Source organism: Erythrolamprus reginae, chromosome 2, assembly GCF_031021105.1.
Source record: "Erythrolamprus reginae isolate rEryReg1 chromosome 2, rEryReg1.hap1, whole genome shotgun sequence".
In the NCBI taxonomy this organism is placed as follows: Eukaryota; Metazoa; Chordata; class Lepidosauria; order Squamata; family Dipsadidae; genus Erythrolamprus; species Erythrolamprus reginae.
In genome coordinates this window covers 337,957,179-337,980,800 of record NC_091951.1, presented here as the reverse complement: position 1 = coordinate 337,980,800, position 23,622 = coordinate 337,957,179, and the positions used below count along the sequence as shown (strand labels likewise).

Genomic DNA, 23,622 nt, shown 5'->3' with positions numbered 1-23,622 from the left:
CTAGGAAGCTCCCATTGTTGGCGGAGACCTTTTAAAACACTCACGCGGCTTCCAAACTGAGTCCTGAAGCCAAGCGCAGAAGTTCGCCTTTGGCGCTTGGCTTCAGGACTCAGTTTGGAAGCCGCGCGGGTGTTTTAAAAGGTCTCCGCCAACAATGGGAGCTTCCTAGCACCCCCCCCGAGCCCCCAACCCGGGTTTGGGGGGTGCTAGGAAGATCCCATTGTTGGCGGAGACCTTTTAAAACACCCGCGCGGCTTCCAAACTGAGTCCTGAAGCCAAGCGCCAAAGGCGAACTTCTGCGCTTGGCTTCAGGACTCAGTTTGGAAGCCGCGCGAGTGTTTTAACAGGTCTCCGCCAACATGGGGAGCTTCCTAGCACCCCCCCCCCAGCCCCCAACCCGGGTTTGGGGGGTGCTAGGAAGCTCCCATTGTTGGCGGAGACCTTTTAAAACACTCGCGCGGCTTCCAAACTGAGTCCTGAAGCCAAGCGCCAAAGGCGAACTTCTGCGCTTGGCTTCAGGACTCAGTTTGGAAGCCGCGCGAGTGTTTTAACAGGTCTCCGCCAACATGGGGAGCTTCCTAGCACCCCCCCCAGCCCCCAACCCGGGTTTGGGGGGTGCTAGGAAGCTCCCATTGTTGGCGGAGACCTTTTAAAACACTCGCGCGGCTTCCAAACTGAGTCCTGAAGCCAAGCGCAGAAGTTCGCCTTTGGCGCTTGGCTTCAGGACTCAGTTTGGAAGCCGCGCGGGTGTTTTAAAAGGTCTCCGCCAACAATGGGAGCTTCCTAGCACCCCCCAAACCCGGGTTGGGGGCTGGGGGGGGGGTGCTAGGAAGCTCCCCATGTTGGCGGAGACCTGTTAAAACACTCGCGCGGCTTCCAAACTGAGTCCTGAAGCCAAGCGCAGAAGTTCGCCTTTGGCGCTTGGCTTCAGGACTCAGTTTGGAAGCCGCGCGAGTGTTTTAAAAGGTCTCCGCCAACAATGGGAGCTCCCTAGCACCCCCCAAACCCGGGTTGGGGGCTGGGGGGGGTGCTAGGAAGCTCCCCATGTTGGCGGAGACCTGTTAAAACACTCGCGCGGCTTCCAAACTGAGTCCTGAAGCCAAGCGCAGAAGTTCGCCTTTGGCGCTTGGCTTTAGGGCTCAGTTTGGAAGCCGCGCGGGTGTTTTAAAACGTCGCTGCCAACATGGGGAGCTTCCTAGCACCCTCCCCCAGCCTCCAACCCGGGTTTGGGGGGTGCTAGGAAGCTCCCATTGTTGGCGGAGACCTTTTAAAACACCCGCGCGGCTTCCAAACTGAGCCCTAAAGCCAAGCGCCAAAGGCGAACTTCTGCGCTTGGCTTCAGGACTCAGTTTGGAAGCCGGGCGGGTGTTTTAAAAGGTCTCCGCCAACAATGGGAGCTTCCTAGCACCACCCCCCCAGCCCCCAACCCGGGTTTGGGGGGTGCTAGGAAGCCCCCCATGCTGGCGGGAAGACCCAGGGAACGTTCCTTCGGCCGCCCAGCAGCTGATCTGCCGGAACGCAAACTCCACCATCTACGCATGCGTGCAGATGGTGTTACTTCCGGGTTGAAAACTCGCGATATAGCCGTTTCGCAATGATCGGGGTCGCGATACCCGGGGGATCACTGTATTTGCTTTTACATTGATTCCTATGGGAAAAATTGCTTCTACTTACAAACTTTTCTACTTACGAACCTGGTTATAGAATGAATTAATGTCTTAAGTAGAGGTACCACTGTAATAATAATAATAACAAAATAATAATAATAATAATAATAATAATAATAATAATAATAATAATAATAATAATAATAATACCCGGCTATGGATGAAATATATAAGATGTTGTCCTCAGGGCACTTGGTACCATGTCCAATAATTTCACAAAACATATCAAGAAATTGCAGCTTCCTGCAACACCAATGGAAGTGCAAAAAACTGCGCTACTTGGAATGGAACATCATATACACTGATCAAAAAAATAAAGGGAACACTTAAACAACACAATATAACTCCAATTAAATCAAACTTCTGTGAAATCAAACTGTCCACTTAAGAAGCAACACTGATTGACAATCAATTTCACATGCCGTTGTGCACATTCAACTTTGCACAGAACCAAGTATTCAACGAGAATATTTCATTCATTCAGATCTAGGATGTGTTATTTGGGTGTTCCCTTTATTTTTTGAGCAGTATATGTACACATACATACATACCGTGTTTCCCAGATAGTAAGGCAGTGTCTTACTATCTTTTTACCCCCAAAAGCCCCACTATGTCTTACTTTCGGGGTATGTGTTATATTGGAGGCGAACGGGGAGGCGAACGGCAGCGAACGGGAGAAGCCGGCGCTGCTGCTGCTTCGGAGCCGCTCGCGGGCAAAGAGCGAACGAGAAACTTTCCCCGGATCTTTTTTCCCAGCGACGCGATCTGGAGGAGGAGAGATCCTGCACCCACCTCCCCCCCCACCCGGCGGGTGCAGGATCTCTCCTCCTCCAGATCGCGTCGCTGGGAAAAAAGATCCGGGGAAAGTTTCTTGTTCGCTCTTTGCCCGCGAGCGGCTCCAAATCAGCAGCAGCGCCGGCTTCTCCCGTTCGCCGCCGTTCGCCTCCCCAGACTGACACCAACCCCCCGCTTCGAAGCGTCTCCCCCCCAAGCGCTATCGCTGCGGCACTTTTTTTCCCACCTCCCCCCCACCTGGCGGGTGCAGGATCTTTGCAGAGGCGCCGAAGCTGCGGCCGAGACCATCGCTGAACGAAAGGAAGCTGCTGCAACGCTCCGGCCGGGATTTTGCTCCCCGCTCCATTATTATTATTATTTTTACAGTTCGGCGTGGCCAAATGGGGCACGGGAACCGGGGGCTTCTCCTCGGTCCGAGCTTCTCCCGCTGCCGTGAGCCTGAAAATATCGGAGGGAGGTGGGCGGGGGGTGGACGAGAGACTCCCGTTTCTGAAGGGGGGCCGCGAGCCCCCCCGGCCGCATTTGAGCTTCTGGCACTTCTCTTTTTTAGCCCTCGTTCTCCTCCTCTTCCTCCCCCTCCATCACCGCCGCCACACCGCACTGCTCACCCAGAGCGAGGGGAGGAGGATCTGAAGAGAGCGCCAATGGGAAGGAAGCGCTTCCCCCAGGAGGGACTGTTATTTCCCTCAAAAGCCCCGTGGAAGCGGCTAACTCGGGTGCTTTCCCTGCGGCTAACTCGGCTCCGCCGGCAAGTTTCACTGGCTCTCGAGGCGAAAGCGAAGGCAGGAGCAGGTCGCTCGCTGCAGCAAGCCCCGCCGTCTCCGGCCGACAGCTCCCTCTAACGAGCCGAAGCTTTACCCCCGTGTTTCCCCGAAAGTAAGACATATGTCTTACTTTCGGGGTATGGTTTATATTAGCCGACCCCCCTGAAACCCCCCATATGTCTTACAATCGGGGGTGTCTTACTATCGGGGAAACACGGTACATACATACATACATACATACATACATACATACATACATGTATCTGTACAGATGCGCGTACGTACATACACAAATACATAAGAGCAGTACATTTTAAGATACCTGATTGATACCTAGGAGGGTGGCAGCAATCGGTATTAACTATTAGCACCAGTCAGTGGTATTTGTGACCCTTTTTGAATGTTCAGTTTAAAATGAGGGGCTCCACGGTCCCTTGTCAAAGCCCTGGATGAAACAATGATAAAGAAACAAATTAATAAATCATTAAAAAAGCAAGGCATTTATCAGTTCAGTTACATCTGAATTTGGCTTTGTACAATTCTTGCTGATGCAAGAATTCATATGTTATTTCATTTACTTCCTTTTGCTTTGTTTTATTATTGTACATATTGTGGATTATGTATTGCAAGCCATTTAAGGTACCCTAAGTAGTTAGCCTGGGATGCGGTGGCTCAGTTCCTAAGAGCCGAGCTTGCTGATCAGATTGACAGTTTAGCGGTTCAAATCCCTAGCACCACATAACTGAGTGAGCTCCCCTTACTTGTCCCAGCTTCTGCCAACCTAGCAATTCGAAAGCACATTAAAAAATGTAAGTAGAAAAATAGGGACCACCATTCCGTGCGCCTTTGGTGTTGAGTCATGCTGGTCACATGACCATGGAGGCATCTTCAGACAGTGCTGGCTACTTGTCTTAGAAACGGAGATGCTCCACACCTAGAGCTGTAAACAACTAGCAGGTATGTTCAGGGGAACGTTTAAGTAGTTAGCATACAACTATTGGTAATAAATTCATTTAAAACAATGTTAGGATATAATCTTATTTATTTTATTTATTTATTTTATTTATTAGATTTGTATGCCGCCTCTCTCCGAAGACTCGGGGCGGCTAACAACAATAAAAAAAGACAATGTGAACAAATCTAATATTAAAAATAATCTAAAAAACCCCAATTTAAAGAACCAATCATACATGCAAGCATACCATGTATAAATTGTATAAGCCTAGGGGGAAGGGAAAATTTCAATTCCCCCATGCCTGATGACAGAGGTGGGTTTTAAGGAGCTTGCGAAAGGCAAGGAGGGTGGGGGCAACTCTGATATCTGGGGGGAGCTGGTTCCAGAGGGTCGGGGCTGCCACAGAGAAGGCTCTTCTCCTGGGTCCTGCCAAACGACATTGTTTAGTTGACGGGACCCGGAGAAGGCCAACTCTGTGGGACCTAACCGGTCGCTGGAATCTTATGTTTAAAGCCAAGATTAAGGAATGCTTTGCATATGCTTAAAATCTAAATCTCTGTGAACCAATGAGTAGATCAATCAGCAAAAACCCCATCTCCACCTACATCCCACAATTTGAAAGAAGAGCAGCCAGAGGAATTCTCGGCCCTAAGCAATTTCATATAATCGGAACAGCCCTCAAAAGGCTGAAGATTTCATGCACTTTCATGAAATCTTCAGCCTTTTTTGGATTAGCTCGATTAGCCATTGCACATTGTAGAATGAGAAAATGTTGCCTTACATCAAATCAGATCTTTCTTCACTTTCATTTGGCTCCGGTAGCTGCTCATCATAGACTGAACAGAATATTTTGCTCCTGAAACTGCATCTAAATTCCTTTGTATGTCAAGAAACTGGTTTTCTACATACCAACATCATATGTATTCTCTTGTTTGTTTGTTTATTTGTTTGTTTGTTTATTCATCCATCCATTCATTCATTTGATTTTTATGCCGCCCTTCTCCTTAGACTCAGGGCGGCTTACAACATAGAAACATAGAAACATAGGAGTCTGACGGCAGAAAAAGACCTCATGGTCCATCTAGTCTGCCCTTATACTATTTTCTGTATTTTATCTTACAATGGATAGATGTTTATCCCAGGCATGTTTAAATTCAGTTACTGTGGATTTACCTACCACGTCTGCTGGAAGTTTGTTCCAAGGATCTACTACTCTTTCAGTAAAATAATATTTTCTCATGTTGCTTTTGATCTTTCCCCCAACTAACTTCAGATTGTGTCCCCTTGTTCTTGTGTTCACTTTCCTATTAGAAACACTTCCCTCATGGTCCTTACTTAACCCTTTAACATATTTAAATGTTTCGATCCTGTCTCCCCTTTTCCTTCTGTCCTCCAGACTATACAGATTGAGTTCATTCAGTCTTTCCTGATACGTTTTATGCTTAAGACCTTCCACCACTGTTGTAGCTCGTCTTTGGACCCGTTCAATTTTGTCAATATCTTTTTGTAGGTGAGGTCTCCAGAACTGAACACAGTATTCCAAATGTGGTCTCACAAGCACTCTATATAGCGGGATCATAATCCCCCTCTTGCTGCTTGTTATACCTCTAGCTACGCAGCCAAGCATCCTACTTGCTTTCCCTACCATGTTAGCAATAGCACTTTTTAACAGAGCCAGCATATTGCCCCCACAATCCGGGTCCTCATTTTACCCACCTTGGAAGGATGGAAGGCAGAGTCAACCTTAAGCCGGTGATGAGATTTGAACCGCTGACCTACAGTCAGCTACATTTCTTAGGTTTTATCTTTTTTTCATTGTGTGTGTGTCAAGTAAATGCTACTGAATTCATGAAATAATTCCGACTCTCTTGTGGGTAATGATTATTTTTTTCTTCTCTAGAGGATACCGTTGTAGCAGTATCTGTGGCTGGCATTCTTAAAGTGTGGATTGTAACTTCTGAACTGAGTCATATACAGGTAAGGAAAAATAATTATAGCTTTATAGTGATGAATTTATTTTATCAAGTGTTGCCAGTTTGATTATTACCGCTGTGCTACCCTTGGAAAGTTTTTAGCAATGACAATAAGCATTTAGTGCTTATACAGCTTTTTCTAAGCTTCATGAATCACCAACTCTAAGCCCCATGAATCACCAAGGATGGAAGGCTGAGTCAACCTTGAGCCTGGTGAGATTTGAACTACCCAATTTCAGCCAGCTGACAGCCACCAGAAATATTATTATTATTATTATTATTATTATTATTATTATTAATTAGATTTGTATGCCGTCCCTCTCCGTAGACCCTCTCCGCCTGCAGTACTGCACTGTAACCACTGCAACACCAAGGAGTGGGTTCCTACTGGTACGGCTAGCTACGCGCAGCTCTGCGTCTGGTTTGCGCACATGCATCCAACCGAGATGTTGCTTGTGCGCATGTGCAGCAAGCAAAAACTCGCGAGGGGATGTGCATGAGATTTCAGCGAGTTGTTTGCTTCCGCGCATGCGCAGCAGAAACATCTTGGTCGGATGCACATGCGCACGCCGGAGCTGTCGAGCTGCACACAATTAGTTGTACCGGTAGGGACCCACTACTTGCGACACCGCCGCTCATAGTTTTAGCAGTACAATGGTGCGTCTACTGTACTTATGAACTTAATTCATTCCGTGACCAGGTTCTTAAGTAGAAAAGTTTGTAAGAAGAAGCAATTTTTCCCATAGGGATCAATGTAAAAGCAAATAATTTGTGCGATTGGGGAAACCACAGAGAGGGTGGAGGCCCTGTTTCCTCCCAGGAAATTCCTAGAGAGGCCCCACGGAGGCTTCTCCCCGCCTTTTCCGGCCCTGTTTCCTCCCAGGAGATTCCTAGAGAGGCCCCACGGAGGCTTCTCCCTGCCTTTTCTGGTTACAGTTTTGGAGGTTTGGGTTTATAAGTGAAAAATGGTTCTTGAGAAGAGACAAAAAAATCTTGAACACCTGGTTCTTATCTAGAAAAGTTTGTAAGTAGAGGCGTGTTTAGGTAGAGGTACCACTGTACTTCTGTTTCTGCTCAGATATGCTATCCCTGATGCCTGGCAATTATTCAGTATTTGTTGAGTGGAAGGTTTGTTTTTTCCTAAACTATGATTAGATTAGGAAATTTATGTCAGGGTATGAAACTGGTGGCCTGCAGGCTGGATGTGTCACATGTAGACCACACCCATCCCAGCTTCGCAAACGGGAAAATGTCACAATATATCACATAATGACAACATGACAGTGCTAGTTTGACACCCGTGTTTTATGCAGACAGTGAAGATTTGATATTGTAAACTGTGGATTCATTCATTCATTCATTCATTCATTCATTCATTCATTCATTCATTCATTCATTCATTCATTCAATTTTTATGCCGCCCTTCTCCTTAGACTCAGGGCGGCTTGCAACATGTTAGCAATAGCACTTTTTAACAGAGCCAGCCTATTGCCCCCACAATCCGGGTCCTCATTTTACCCACCTCGGAAGGATGGAAGGCTGAGTCAACCTTGAGCCGGTGATGAGATTTGAACCGCTGACCTTCAGATCTACAGTCAGCTTCAGTGGCCTGCAGTACAGCACTCTACCTGCTGCGCCACCCCGGATTAAATGTGGATTCACTTTTCAGTTTAAGTTCTTCAGTTCTTATCCTGTGTATATATTTTTTACTTTTTTCAATTTTTTCAGTTTTAAAAACATCACAATATTTTTGCTCAAATCAGAACCAATCTCTTAAATTATGTGTTCTTATGTTGCTTACTGTCAGTATTTAAGTTTATATTATTTACACAGATTGTTCATATTGTTCATATTTACATAATTCCTGTATTTTTAGGTGTTTTAATTAAACATTTAATTTTTTTCCCTATCGAATTGTACCATCTTTGCCAGGTGTCATAATATTCTTAGTTATATAGTCCTTTGATCCTGAATATTTTACTGTTTCAATAAAGGAGAATTAGTTCTTATCATGTTTCTAGGACTCAGCTTTTCCCCAACAAAAGTTGGGGAATTCTAAATACAATTGTATAATGTAATGGAATTTTAAAACGATATATTGAATTTAAAGTAAGAAACATATACTGCCAAACATTTGTATTTTGAAAAAAATCTTTCAAGCTGGGATTCAAGGCTGAAAAAGGAACGGGAGAAAGAGAAATAGAAAAGAACAATTTAGAAAGGAGGAGTAGGAAAAACACAAGTAGAAAAAAACATAAGTGTACAGTATTGTGGAATATTGCATAAAAGACTTTAACTTTCTACTTACTTTTAATCTCTTTCCAGGATACGGAACCAATCTTTGAAGAGGAATCTAAACCAATTTACTGCCAGAACTGCCAGAGCATTTCCTTCTGTGCATTTACCCAAAGATCACTTTTGGTAGTTTGTTCTAAATACTGCAGGGTAAGGCTAACCAGTTAAGTGAAAGCTGGTGTTTCTTTGTTGTTCAGTCTGCTGTGCTTAAATTGTGCATAAAGCAAACACAAAATAAAATGTCTCCAGACGGCCGGAATCTAAATTGATTAGTCTACGGTGATTTCTCTGCATAGCTAATTGACTCAGGGTACATGAACTCACATATGTGGTTGCTGGACTGCTACTTTTATAACCATTTAGCTACACATTAAAATAATTATATGTATGTATGTATGTATCACATGTTTTTGCTGAATTTTTTAAAATTAAGGGAGACTAGGATAGCACTATTTTGGCCTTGTTCTGGCCTCATCAGCTAGCCATACCCTTAGTGGGATTTGATCCTGTAGCTTCTGCCTTGTAAAGCAGAGAATTAACCTCTAGGCCACATGATCTGATCCCTTCAGCTTTGTACCAGGGAGGGGCTATATGTTTTTTTTCCTGTTGGATCACCCTGGTATATTGAAGGAGCATCACAGTTCCTTTATATATACAGTGGTCCCCCGATTATTGCGAGGGTTCCGTTCCAGGACCCCTTGCAATGATCGGTTTTTCGCGAAGTAGCGCTGCGGAAGTAAAAACACCATCTGCGCATGCGCAGATGGTGTTTTTACTTCCGCCGCAGCAGCGAGGAGCCGAAGATTGGGGTTTCCCCGCCGCCCACGCAAACTCCTCGCTGCTGCCGCGCCCGCCGCTTGTCTTGTCCGCCCGCCGCTTGTCCGCCGCCTGCCTGCCCGCTCGCCCGCCGCTCGCCCGCCCTTCGCCCGCCCACGCCGTTCGCTCGCGCCGCTTCCCAGCTGAGTCCTGAAGCCAATTCGCTTCAGGACTCAGCTGGGAAGCGGCGCGAGCGAACGGCGTGGGCGGGCGAAGGGCGGGCGAGCGGCGGGTGCGCGGGCAGGCAGGCGGCGGACAAGCCGTTTGCTTGCGCCGCTCGCTCGCGACGCTTCCCAGCTGAGTCCTGAAGCCAATTCGCTTCAGGACTCAGCTGGGAAGCCGCACGGCTGTTTTAAAACGTCGCCGCCGGCATGGGGGGCTTGCCAGCACCCCCCGGACCCCCAACCCGGGTTTGGGGGGCTGCTAGGAAGCCCCCCATGCCGGCGGTGACGTTTTAAAACAGCCGCGCGGCTTCCCAACTGAGTCCCGAAGCCAAACGCGGAACTTCGCTTCAGGACTCAGCTGGGAAGCCGCGCGGCTGTTTTAAAACGTCGCCGCCGGCATGGGGGGCTTCCTAGCAGCCCCCCAAACCCGGGTTGGGGGTCCGAGGGGTGCTGGCAAGCCCCCCATGCCGGCGGCGACGTTTTAAAACAGCCGCGCGGCTTCCCAACTGAGTCCCGAAGCCAAACACGGAAGTTCGCCTTTGACGTTTGGCTTCGGGACTCAGTTGGGAAGCCGCGCGGCTGTTTTAAAACGTCGCCGCCGGCATGGGGGGCTTGCCAGCACCCCCCCGAACCCGGGTGGCCGGGCGAGCAGCGAGCGAACGGCGGGTGGCCGGGCGAAGGGCGGGCGAGCGGCGAAGGGCGGGCGAGCGGGTGCTGGGGGGGGCTTCTCGCCCTCCCGCCAGCAAGAGGGGGAAGACCCAGGGAAGCCGCCCAGTAGCTGATCTGCCCGGCGCCATCTTCGCATGCGTGGCCATAAAAAAAAGGGCGCGCATGCGCAGATGGTGTTTTTACTTCCGGGTTGAAAAATCGCGATTTAGCTCGTTCGCAATGATCGGGATCGCGATACCCGGGGGATCACTGTATATGTAATAATTATGTGTATGTATGTATGCATGCGTGTATCCGTGTGTGTGTGTGTGTGTGTGTGTATGTATGTATGTATGTATGTATGTATGTATGTATGTATGTATAGGTGAAATCCACTCACTCATCACGAAATCTCCAGAACAGTAAAGCCTACAAACTTGAAATTTGGCACATACATTCCTCTTGACTTCTAGGTGCTCGCTGAGAAAGGGTTTTTCGAAATGACTGTCAGATCATTAGTATTTCATATACAGTATATTCATATCTCTCTATAAAAGCGAAATCTACTCACTCATCACAAAATCTCCAGAACCATAAGGCTTACAAACCTGAAATTTGGCTCGTATATTCCTCTTAGCTTCTAGGTGCTTGCTAAGAAAGGATTTTTCGACAAGACCATCAGATCATTAGCAATTCTTATACAGTAATTAACATGCTCTGATGCTAAGGAGTTAGACGTTCTACTCCCCCTCCCCACCCGAAAAGAACTCTTCTAACTGAAGAGGAGAGGCTTCTGTGAGGGAAGCCTGAGGGGAGGGAAGGGGATAGGAGAGGATCACTAGGGGCAGCCTGATGGAGAGAAAGGGGAGAGGAGAGGCTTTTGTGGCACAAACCTGAGTGAGAAAAGGGGTTAGGAGAGGATCACTGGGGCCAGTCTGATTGATAGAAGGAGGAGAGGAGAGGCTTCTGTGGAGCAAGCCTGGGGGAGAAAAGGGGAGAAAAGAGTCCAATAGTAACTACTGATTAATTTTCAAGTTTTAAGTGTCAGGTAATCAAGCCCGATCTTATAGTTTTGTAGTAAAGCACAGATATCCATCTAGTATTTAATAGAATACTCACAATGCTTTTGCTTTCAAACATTTTCCTTTATTCATTTATTTTAGACAGAATTATCTCAGATATCCAATATATACTTCTTGCAAGATGTTTTTGCAACTTGCCTCGTTGTATGGCCTCTCCTACATGAGAACAGTTTTCTTTTTCTGCAGGTTTCTGCTTTGCTGAATTTAAACGTTTTATTGATTGTTTATATATTTGTTGTGTATTTTTAAAAATGTTCTTTAGTTACCCTAAAGATGTAAATTGCAGTAAGTGTCTTTTGCTTTTTTTAAGTAAAAGGGCTTAGTAAACAAATGCATTTTTATAATGGACTAATTGCAGCCACTATAATAAAGGCTGTTTGTATATATGTTTATTTCTCAATTTAAAATTAATTAATTTATGATATGCAATTACTTTCCTTTAGATCTTTGATGCTGAAGATTATTCCTTGTTATGCTCAATCCCAAGTGAAAATGGACAGACGTGGACAGGAGGTGCTTTTGTGTCGGCAGACAAAGTGATAATATGGACTGAAGATGGACAAAGTTTTATATATAAACTCCCAGCCAGGTATGTGATATTAAAAGAACATATAGGTACATAAATAAAGATGACTATTTAGAGTTCTGTGTGTTTGGATAAAATGACGGATAGTGATATCAATAAATTCATTTATACATTTTTTACTGATCTGTCCTTAGAGCAGAGTGCAAGTCTGGTGGTATAGTTAAGACAGAGTCCCCAAACCTGGCTACTTTAAGACTTGTGGACTTCAATTCCCAGAATTCTCCACCCAGTCCAAAGTTGCCACGTTTGAAGATTTATTTATTTTTGTTCTTCCAATAAAACGAATCCCAGCGACCAGTTAGGTCCCACAGAGTTGGCCTTCTCTGGCTCCTGTTGACTAAACAATGTCATCTGGCGGGATCCAGGGGAAGAGCCTTCTCTGTGGTGGCCCCGATCCTCTGGAACCAGCTCCCCCCAGAGATTAGGATTGCCCCCACCCTCCTTGCCTTTCGCAAACTTCTTAAAACCCACCTCTGCCGTCAGGCATGGGGGAACTGAGACATCTTCCCCTGGCCTATATAATTTATGAATGGTATGTTTGTGTGTGTGTCTTGTTTTTTTTAAATAAGGGGTTTTTAGAGACTTTTTAATATTAGATTTGTGATACATTGTTTTTTGTCATTGTTGTGAGCCGCCCCGAGTCTGCGGAGAGGGGTGGCATACAAATCTAATAAATGAATGAATGAATGAATGAATGAATGAATGAATGAATGAATGAATGAATGAATGTCTAAGGAGCTGTGATGGCGTAGTGGTTAGAGTGCAGTATTGCAGGCTAATTTTGCTGACTGCCAGCAGTTTGATTCTGACCGACTCAAAGTTGACTTGGCCTTCTATCCTTCCGTGGTTGGTAAAATGAGATTGTTGGGAGCCCAATACTGACTCCGTAAACTGCTTAGAGAGAGAGAGAGAGCTACAAAGCATTATAAAGCAGTATATAAGTTTAAATGCTATTGCTATTCTCAGAGACTGCCTGGAGTAGTCTGCTGTTTTCTTGACAAGTTTTTCAGGAGTGGTTTGTCATTGCTTCCTTCCTAGCACTAAGGGAAAGTGACCAGCTCAATGTAACCTACTGTAGTTTTCGGAGTATAAGACGCACCTTAGTTTTTGGGGAGGGAAATAGGGAAAATAATCTGCTTACCAGGTATTCATCTTGGTAGCATCCTTAGTCTGGTCAGTTTCAGCACATTATTTTATCCCCTGGTTAGGGCTTTAAAAAAGCCTTATTTGGAGAGAATAACAATGAAAGACCTTGCAAGCCGGTAGGAGCTGGGAACATTGTTAGCACCTGGTTAGGGCTGGAAAGAAACTTACTTGGAGCAAGTTAGAGTAATGAAAAAAAATCTGCAAAGACTTAGAGCTTGGAAAACATTCTTCACACAGTAACAATGAAAGAACCTGCAAGATAAGAGCTGGGAAGATCGTTAGCACCTAGTTAGGGCTGGGGAAAAAAAGCTTTGGAAAAAAGCTGCATTCAGCCTATAAGATGAACATGAATTTTCAGCCTCTTTTAGGGAGGAAAAAGGTGCGTCTCATACTCTGAAAAATACGGTAGCTTCTTATTGCCTAAAGCCAGGACTAAATCCATGATCTAGGCTAGAAGTCAGGATTGTTATATGAGCTGGTAGATATAAACATTCTGGTTTCCAGTTGCTTACCAGCTAGCAAGTCATTTCGAAGTGACGTTGGAAAAGTGATCGAAAACCTCAGTCCTCCTCAACTCTTCTGTACTCTGGACCAAGGAGAGCAGAAAGCAGACATACAGGTAAGATTTGACCTGCTTTCTTGCTTAGAAGCTTTATTAGGCTAGAACAGGGGTCAGCAACCTGTGGTTATGGGACCACCTATGGTGCTTTCATCCCTGTGCTGCAGTTCCCGCTTGGCCTATCAATTGATTGGGCTCTCAGGACAGATAGTAGAAAACAGTCACCACGCTAGGAGGAACTCTATGGTCTGGGTGGGATAGGGTGGACTTCCAATCGACTCCAAAATTGAATGGATGGGGAGGTGGAGGCTTCCAGATAGGATCTTAGTGGCTCTTTGAATGTTTAAGGTTGCCGACCCCTGGGCTAGAAGCTAATAATTTTAAACACTTTTGAGATCATAGACAAAATTATGTTTCCTGACATTGTTTAGTTAACAGTCTTGAAATTAAGACCTCACATAGGCATCACAGAATTGGGATTTATAATAGAATTGGGATTTACTCTACGTTAACTTGTCTACAATGCTGTTTCATATCTTGTTTGTTTTACAGTTGTTAATCTGCCCTCCTGTCACTCAATTCTTCTATGGCCGTAGGGAGTGTTTCCATAAATTACTAATCCAGGGAGACTCTTCAGGGAGGCTCACCATTTGGAGTATTCCAGATTCTCTTGACAAGGAAAATATGACTGAAGGTACATAAGAACATAAGAAGAGCCATACTGAATCAAGCCACATGGTTTTTTTGCTGAATTTGAAAATTAAGGGAGACTAGGATAGATCTACAATATTTTGGCCTTATTTTGGCCTGATCAGCTAGCCATACCCACTGGGACTTGAACCTGCAACCTTTGCCTTGTAAGGCAGAGAATTATCCTCTAGGCTACAGTATCCAATCCCTTTAGCTCTGCACCAGGGAAGGGTTACATGCTTCGTGCTGCTGTAAATATGGAATGTTTGCAACTGCCATTTGTTCCTTATATATAGTGTTGGGGGTGGAGATTTGGTTTGAATGTAGCAAATAGATTGGGTGACTATGTTTTAGTGATTTGATTGGTTGGTGGAATCACAATTACTTGAAGGATTGACATGGTGATGATTATGATATGTTTTTTTGTTTAAGGCTGGTTTCCAAATCTCTGGTAGGCGGGACGTGTCATCGCGTTTGTTCATGCTGAAGGGGTGTTTCTCTATCTCTATAGCTTCCATAGTAATTCTTCTGTATAAATTTTCTGTTTTGGAAAGTAATTTAGTTTTTTCAAAGTCAATTTCGTGCCCTGTTTTTTTAATGTGCTGGACAAGGGAGGAAGTCTTTTCTTCTTTTTTAACTGCATTCTTATGTTCTGCAATGCATGCGCTCACTCTTTGATTGGTTTGTCCAATGTATGTGGCTGCACATGTTTTGCAAGGGATTTCATAGATTCCTTGGTGTTCTAGTTGGATTTTATCTTTTGGGTTTCTTAGGATGTTTGATATTTTTTGGTTAGTGACAAATGAAGTTTTGATATTATGTTTGTGTAGAATTTTACTAATTTTGTCTGTGGTGCCCTTGATGTAAAGGAGGAGGGTGGTACCATTATCCTGTTCTTGGTCTTGGTTTTTGGGGGGTGTCTCTTTTTTGATTAGGTTTGTAATTGTTTTCCTTTCGAATCCATTAGAAATTAATACATCTGAATTGAACAAACTCAACAAACTGGATGGATGGATGGATAGATAGATAGATAGATAGATAGATAGATAGATAGATAGATAGATATTCTCTTCTGTTGAGATTAGAAAATGCTCAAGCTGTAAATTACGGTATTTTTCGGAGTATAAGACGCACCGAAGTATAAAATGCACCTTAGTTTTTGTGGAGGAAAATAGGGAAAAGAATCTGCTTACCAGATATTCATCTGGCAAGAGTCGTTAGTCTGGTCAGTTTCAGCATATTATTTTATCTCTCAGTTAGGACTTTAATAAAATCTTATTTGGAGAGAGTAACAATGAAAGAACTTGCAAGCCAGTAAGAGCTGGGAACATTGTTAGAATCTGGTTAGGGTTGGAAAGAAAAATTCTGAGCAAATAAAGCAATGAAAGAAAATTGCAAAGACTTAGGACTTGGAAAACGTTCTTCGCAGACAGTAACAATGAAAGAACCTGCAAGATAAGAGCTGGGAACATTGTTAGCACCTAGTTAGGGCTGGGGGAAAAAAAGCTTAGAAAAAAAGCTGCATTCAGAGTATAAGACACACCTGAATTTTCAGCCTCTTTTAGGGAGGAAAAAGGTGCGTCTTAGAAAAATACAGTAGACTGGTAAGATGAAAATATATCCCCAGGGACAAGCCACTGCTCTGTTGCTGCCATTGAGAGTCAGGCTCCACTTGACGGAAGCATTATCTGCATTTTATATTTAATTACAGGAATTAGCAGATAGGTTTATTTATCTTATCTTTCCTACTTTTCTGAATCCTTCAGAATTCTTCGCCATTGTTTACTACCCTACTCCTAGCAGGAGTATATAGCCAGTTTCCCCCTACCCCTAGTAAATTTCCTTCCTTACCGCTTCATTTACAATTCTCAAAAGCAAATTCAAAACTGATATGCAGGGCCACGCCCAAGCTTAATTTTTATTTATTTTGTATTAGATTTTGATTTAGTGAAAATTATCTGTGGCATTGATTTTTCCGAGCCTTTCATTCATTTAATATTTTAAATGTTTTTTTTTTAAAAAAACCAACAAACAGGGTTGCCGGTTACTACTTCTACTTCTCTACAAGAAGCGTTTAGCAAACTTCACCCAGCTGGTATAATAGATCAGTTGAGTTCCATCCCAAATAGTGACGATCCTTTGAAAGTGACAGCCAGCGTCTACATCCCGGCACATGGGCGACTGGTTTGTGGACGTGAAGATGGAAGTATTGTGATTGTTCCAGCCACTCAGACTGCCATAGTTCAGCTTTTGCAAGACGAACATATGTGCAGAAGAGGTATGTGAAATAATAAGGGCTCAAGTTAAATCACGGGCATTAAATTGGTTATATGTACAGGCAGTCCTTGATTCACCACCACAATTGAGCCCCAAAATTCTGCTGCTAGGTGAGAGGTTCGTTATGTGGATTTTGCCCCGTTTTACGACCTTCCGTGCCATTGTTAACTGAATCATGGTAGTTGTTCAGTTAGTGACATGATTGTTAAGTGAATCTGGCTTCCCACATTGACTTTGTTTGTTAGATTGTTGCAAAAGGGAATTACATGACATAGAAACATAGAAGATTGACGGCAAAAGAAGACCTCTACTCTACTCTACTCTGCCCTTATACTATTTCCTGTATTTTATCTTAGGATGGATAAAAACCTTACACAGAGTATTTTGAGCTGACCTCCCACATTTAAATTTTGTATGTTGTTTTATCGTTGTACACCATCCTAAGTCCATTGAAATAAATAAATAAATAGAAATATAGAAACATAGAACATTAATGGCAGGAAAAGACCTCATGGTCCATCTAGTCTGCTCTTGTACAATTTCCTGTATTTTATCTTAGGATGGATATGTGTTTATCCCAGGCGTGTTTAAATTAAGTTACACTGGATTTACCAACCACATCTGCTGGAAGTTTGTTCTAAGCATCTACTACTCTTTCAGTAAAATAATATTTTCTCACGTTGCTTCTGATCTTTCCTCCAACTAACCTCAGATTTTGCCCCCTTGTTCTTGTGTTCACTTTCCTATTAAAAACACTTCCCTCCTGAACCTTATTTAACCCTTTAACATATTTAAATGTTTCGATCATGTCCCCCCTTTTCCTTCTGTCCTCCAGACTATACAGATTTAGTTCATGAAGTCTTTCCTGATACGTTTCATGCTTAAGACCTTCCACCATTCTTGTAGCCCGTCTTTGGACCCGTTCAATTTCATCAATATCTTTTTGTAGGTGAGGTCTCCAGAACTGGACACAGTATTCCAAATATGGTCTCACCAGCGTTCTATACAGCGGGATCACAGTCTCCCTCCTCAGATCACATCTGGGATGATGATGATAATGATCATGGATGCTGGCTGTCATGTGCAAAGCCTTTCATTTTTTTCCCTACTGCACGGAATTACTTGCATATCTTTAATACATAAGCATATATGACAGGGGTCCCCAAACTTGGCAACTTTAATACTTGTGGACTTCAACTCCCAGAATTCTCCGGACAGCATAGCATAGCTGGCTGGAGATTTCTGAGAGTTGAAGTCCACAAGTCTTAAAGTGGCCACGTTTGAAGACCTCTGACGTTTCTACTTAATTTTCCTACTTAAGTGTTCCTACTTAACTTTCTTCTTATCTTGAAATGATCAAGGATGCCTGCAGTCTCACAATATATGGTGTTTTGTGTTTGCTTTCTTGTTTTAGGTTGGCCACCTCACCGAACTCTGCGGGGTCATCGAAACAAAGTCACCTGTTTGCTGTATCCTCACCAGGTCTCCTCTCGTTACGATCAAAGGTACCTGGTCTCGGGCGGTGTAGATTTTTCTGTCATTATATGGGACATCTTTTCCGGAGAAATGAAACACATCTTCTGTGTGCATGGTGGAGAAATCACCCAGCTCTTGGTTCCTCCCGAAAATTGCAGTGTAAGTTAATGAGCATCTCCTTGGTTTGTGCCCGCTTTAAGACTTAAGAATAATACAGTGTTCCCTCGATTTCCACGGGGGATGGGTTCCAAGACCGCCCGCGAAAGTCGAATTTCCGCGAAGTAGAGATGCGGAAGTAAATACACTATTTTTGGCTATGAACAGTATCCCAAGCCTTCCCTTAACACTTTCAACCCCTAAATTACAATTTCCCATTCCCTTAGCAACCATTTAGATTATTACTCACCATGTTTATTTATTAAAGTTTATTTAAAAAAATGTTTTTTAAAGGCAGATGAAAGTTTGGCAATGACATATGATGCCATCGGGCGGGAAAAAACGTGGTATAGGGGAAAAAACTGCAAAGTATTTTTTAATTAATATTTTTGAAAAACCGTGGTATAGACGTTTCGCGAAGTTCGATCCCACGAAAATCGAGGGAACACTGTATTTCAATCTTCACGTTGTTTTGATGAAAATCTTTTGTTTAATTGTTCATCTAACTTGTGTTTATAAACTTATATTTTATTTTCAAAAATTGGATTATGATTTTGAAAGGTAGTGTAAAGTAGGGGTTTTCAATCTTGGCAATTTTAAGACTTGTGGACTTCAACTCCCAGAATTCTGAGAGTTGAGGTTCACAAGTTTTAAAGTTGCCGAGGTTGGAGACCCTTCGTGTAAAAGAGTTTGCAGAAATATAGCTGGCTATTTGCCCATTTTTTCACAAAAATGGGGGGCAATTTTGTCTTCCCCCAGTTCCCAGGAGCTTTCTGCAGACTTCCCAGACCCTTTGCCCACCCCATTTTTGCAGGAAAAAAATGTAAAAAACCAGCCTGTTTTATGCAAAAACAGGCATGTTTGTCATCCCCCGGCACCCAGGAGATCTCTGCAGGCTTCCCAGACTGTCTGTCGCCCCATGTTTGCAAAAAATTGTCTATTTTTCGCAAAAATGGGAGGGGGGCCAGGGCTTCTGGATAGCAAAAATGGCTGTATTTGGTGTATAAGATGCATGGACATTTCCACCCACTTTTAGATTTAGATTTATTAGATTTGTATGTCGTTCCTTTCCGAAGACTCGGGGCAGTTCACAACAACAACAATACATTATACAAAATACAAATCCAATATAAGTTTAAAAAAATGAATTTTAAACCCATAAATATTAAAAACAATCATAACTACACAGTTTTAGGAGGGGAAAAGGTGCATCTTATACTCCGAAAAATACGGTAAATATTTTAAATAAAATACATAAATCAGAAAACAATAAAGCAGAATATCCAAAGTACCATTTAAATACAAATAGTTTATTATGCATACACTCACTCAAAGCTTCAGAAGTGACAGAATTATTTGTTCAATTTGTGAGGTTGCTGCAAACTTAATTCCTGCTTAACTCAATGTGTACATTGTGAACAGAAGTTCAATTATACTTTGATATTTGCAATTTAGGAGATGTTTCAGTAGTAACAAAGGAATAAATGGGCACAAATATTTATTAGTGGGAAAATAATAAATAAAATTATTTGAAATAATGCTACGGTTTAAAACATTTTACGCACAACTGTATATATCCTTTTCTTCTTGAGGAATATGATTAGCTCTGAACATTTTACTTTAACTACTTTTGGATCTTAGTTAACAGATAACTGTATTAAGGCACCTTTTGTAATGATTGACTCCAGGTGTGAAATGCTCTCGGTTTGCTTGTGCCTGTCATACAAGAGCCAGTCATGAAGAGGGCACAAGGCTATGCCCACCTTCCTGGACGCCACCATTTGAGTTCTTTTACATTCTGTGCATGCTCAAAGCCTTCTGTGCATGTGCAGAGGGTAGAAAAACCCAAACGGCGGGTTCCGAGTGGGTGGGCGGAGCCTCGTGCTCCCTTCACGGCCGGCTACCCTACATCAGGCACGAGTGAACCAGGAGCGTTTTACCCCTAGATGACTCCCATATGCCTTTCTAAACTTACTTTCCCTAAAACCATCCTATCATTACTGTGACTTTTCATTATATGTATCCTTAGAAGGCCCAATCCCAATGTTACATATGTGTCAATTAAGAAAATTGTAATACAGTGATTCCTCGAGTATCGCGAGGGTTACGCTCCAAGACCCCTCGCGATACTCGATTTTTCGCGATATAGTGGTGCGGAAGTAAAAACGCCATCTGCGCATGCGCGCCCTTTTTCCATGGCCGTGTATGCGCAGATGGTGGAGTTTGCGTGGGCGGCGGGGAAGACCCAGGGAAGGTTTCTTCGGCCGCCCAGCAGCTGATCTGCTCGGCAGCGCCGCAGCAGCGAGGAGCCGAAGAGCGGGGTTTCCCCGCCGCCCATGCAAAGGGGAAACCCCGATCTTCGGCTCCTCGCTGCTGCGGCGCTGCCGAGCAGATCAGCTGCTGGGCGGCCGAAGAAACCTTCCCTGGGTCTTCCCCGCCGCCCACGCAAAGGGGAAACCCCGATCTTCGGCTCCTCGCTGCTGCGACGCTGCCGAGCAGATCAGCTGCTGGGCGGCCGAAGAAACCTTCCCTGGGTCTTCCCCGCCGCCCACGCAAAGGGGAAACCCCGATCTTTGGCTCCTCGCTGCTGCCCGCCCGCCCGCCGCTCGCCCGCCCGCCGGCCGCCCGCCGCTCGAGAGCAAGAGGGGGAGAGATAGAGAAAGAGAGAGAAGGAAAGAAATAGATGAGAGAGGGAGGAAGAGAGTGTGAGAGAGGAAGAAGCAAGATAGAGAAAGAGAGAGAGAAAGAAAGATGAGAAAGGAAGAGAGTGACATCATCGGGTGGGAAAAATCGCGATATAGCGTTTCGCGAAGATCGAGATCGCGAAAATCGAGGGATCACTGTAGTAGTAAATAACTGACAAAAGCTTGTCTAGCTGTCATATCAATGTAACTATTGTTGTATAATGTAAGCCAGTGTTTCCCAACCTTGGCAACTTGAAGATATCTGGACTTCAACTCCCAGAATTCCCCAGCCAGCATTCTGGGAGTTGAAGTCCAAATATCTTCAAGTTGCCAAGGTTGGGAAACACTGATGTAAGCAATAATGGTATTGGCTGTATTGCCTTAAAAAGAGAAGACAACAAGTATCTTTCTTTGATTCGTGGATTGAGAATATCTATCTTGTTGGTTGATCTTTTGAATTTCAAAGCCTTCCTAGAAATTGCCATCATGGTCATCCCTTTTGCATTATGTCCACAATAACTTGCAAAACATATCTGATGTACAGGGTAGATGTTATACTTAAAGTGAGGTGATGTAGGGTTAAGTGTTCCTACTGTAGTAACTTGTGATTTATGGGTTTTAAGAATAGAGAGGGCCATTGATGGAAAGTAGGACATAACCATAGGGAGGGAATACATAAAATAAAATACGTAAGCATTCTCAAGAATACTAGAAGCTGTTTCTTTTAAAAGAACATATTTTATACGGCTTTTGTATTTATGGCTCTTTTCTGTTATATTCGTTGTATTTGTTGGCTTGTCTCGGTTAGCTATGCTATTGAACCTTCGACAATACCGAGCAGAGAATTTTAACAGAGCGTGGATGTGTCATAAAGCCTAGACACAGACTTAGTTAAATAAGTATTATTTACATATAAACAAAATATAAACAATGCAGAATATGCACGTAGCAAATACAGAACAAAACAGAATATAGATAACAAGCACAAAGCTAAAATATATAGATAAAGCACGAAGCTAAAATACAATAAGATAGATAAAAGCACAAAGCTAATACAAGCACTGAGCTTACAACTCCCCTGTCTCAGGCAAATATCAAGTAACAAGGAAGTGACCAGGCACGATCATGAGCTTTTATAGCTTCAATGACAGGACATAGCCTTGAACATTTACTCTGCAATTAACTGTTAACTCTTTGAGTGTACATTATTATTTTATTATTTATTTATTATTTAGATTTGTATGCCGCCCCTCTCCGCAGACTCGGGGAGGCTCACAACAAAATAAAACAATTTATAACAAATCCAAATATAATTTAAGATATTTTAAAAAAAACCGGTTTGATTTTAAAAAAAACCCCATTTACTAAACAAACATACATACAAACATACCATGCATAAATTGTATATGCCCGGGGGAGATGTCTCAGTTCCCCCATGCCTGACGACAAAGGTGGGTTTTAAGGAGCTTACGAAAGGCAAGGAGAGTAGGGGCAGTTCTAATCTCTGGGGGGAGTTGGTTCCAGAGAGTCAGGGCCGCCACAGAGAAGGCTCTTCCCCTGGGGCCCACCAACCGACATTGTTTAGTTGACGGGACCCGGAGAAGGCTGACTCGTGCGGCAGAAGGCGGTCTCGGAGATATTCTGGTCCAGTGCCATGAAGGGCTTTAAAGGTCATAACCAACATTTTGAATTGTGACCGGAAACTGATCTTTAACCCTTTAAGTGACAGTACAGTTTTACAGTAGCAACTGTAACATTTAAAGTGACAGTACAAGTTTGGTACAGTTTATAATAGGCAGTTTACAATGGCAAACCCTAACACACATGTACCCTGTACCAACGGTATTTATTCTCATGACTGTAAGCTCCTGAATGAATGAATGAGCCTCTCCCCTCTTCCTCCCTGCCCTCCCATGTATTTTCCATATTTCCTTTTCACTTTATTATTGCTTCTCTTTATTCTTCTTTAATTCAAAGTTATTACTGTTTTTTAATTTCTGTTGAAAAACTTCTTCAGTAAAAATTGCATTTTAAAAACGTTCACACTCTGGTAGGTAAAATCCAAGCTGTTAACCTCCTTTTATTTTATTGCTTGCCCTAATTTACTCCATGAGGATAGAACAATTTTCCTTCCAAGGATATAAAAGATTTACCACTAAGGAAATGATGATCAAAGACACCGTTTTCTCCTTTTCAGTCCAGAGTGCAGCACTGCGTGTGTTCTGTTGCCAGCGACCACTCGGTAGGACTTCTAAGTTTACGTGAAAAAAAATGCATCATGTTAGCCTCCCGGCATCTATTTCCTATTCAAAGCATAAAGTGGAGACCTTCAGATGACTACCTCATTGTTGGTTGTACAGATGGTTCTGTGTACGTGTGGCAGATGGATACTGGTAAGTTACCTAAGTGCCAAGGACTTGGCAAAGGCCTTTTAAAAAATGTTTTTATTATACATTTTCCTTTGTAATACATCACATTTTCAGTTTTACAAGGACAATCCATCTCTTTCCCTTCGTTCCCTTTTCTCCTCTGCTTCCCTCTTTTCTTCTCCTTTACTTCCCACTCCTTCCCTCTCCTCCCTTTTTCCTTTCCTCTTCTCCTCTCTCCCCTCTCTACTTCCCTCTCCTTCCCTCTCCTACCCTTTTCCTTTCCTCTCCTTCCCTCTCCCCCTCTCCCCTTCCCTCTCCTCCCTTTTTCCTTTCCTCTTCTCCTCTCTCCCCTTTCTACTTCCCTCTCCTTCCCTCTCCTACCTTTTTCCTTTCCTCTCCTTCCCTCTCCCCTCTCCCCTTCCCTCTCCTCCCTTTTTCCTTTCCTCTTCTCCTCTCTCCCCTTTCTACTTCCCTCTCCTCCCTTTTCCTTTCCTCTCCTTCCCTCTCCCCTCTCTCCTTC

The 23,622-nt window shown here is 43.7% G+C and overlaps 1 protein-coding gene across 1 annotated transcript in view; it reads left to right on the top strand.

Moving 5' to 3' along the window:
• Window positions 1–23,622, top strand: part of WDR7 (WD repeat domain 7) — a 390,669-nt gene that overhangs the window by 33,480 nt on the left and 333,567 nt on the right. Inside the window, exons 6-13 of the mRNA XM_070743517.1 lie at window positions 6,082–6,158; window positions 8,480–8,599; window positions 11,603–11,748; window positions 13,396–13,510; window positions 14,003–14,144; window positions 16,176–16,418; window positions 17,832–18,052; window positions 22,931–23,126. Of these exons, the coding sequence (XP_070599618.1) occupies window positions 6,082–6,158; window positions 8,480–8,599; window positions 11,603–11,748; window positions 13,396–13,510; window positions 14,003–14,144; window positions 16,176–16,418; window positions 17,832–18,052; window positions 22,931–23,126 (1,260 nt within the window). The remainder of the gene's footprint in view (window positions 1–6,081; window positions 6,159–8,479; window positions 8,600–11,602; window positions 11,749–13,395; window positions 13,511–14,002; window positions 14,145–16,175; window positions 16,419–17,831; window positions 18,053–22,930; window positions 23,127–23,622) is intronic.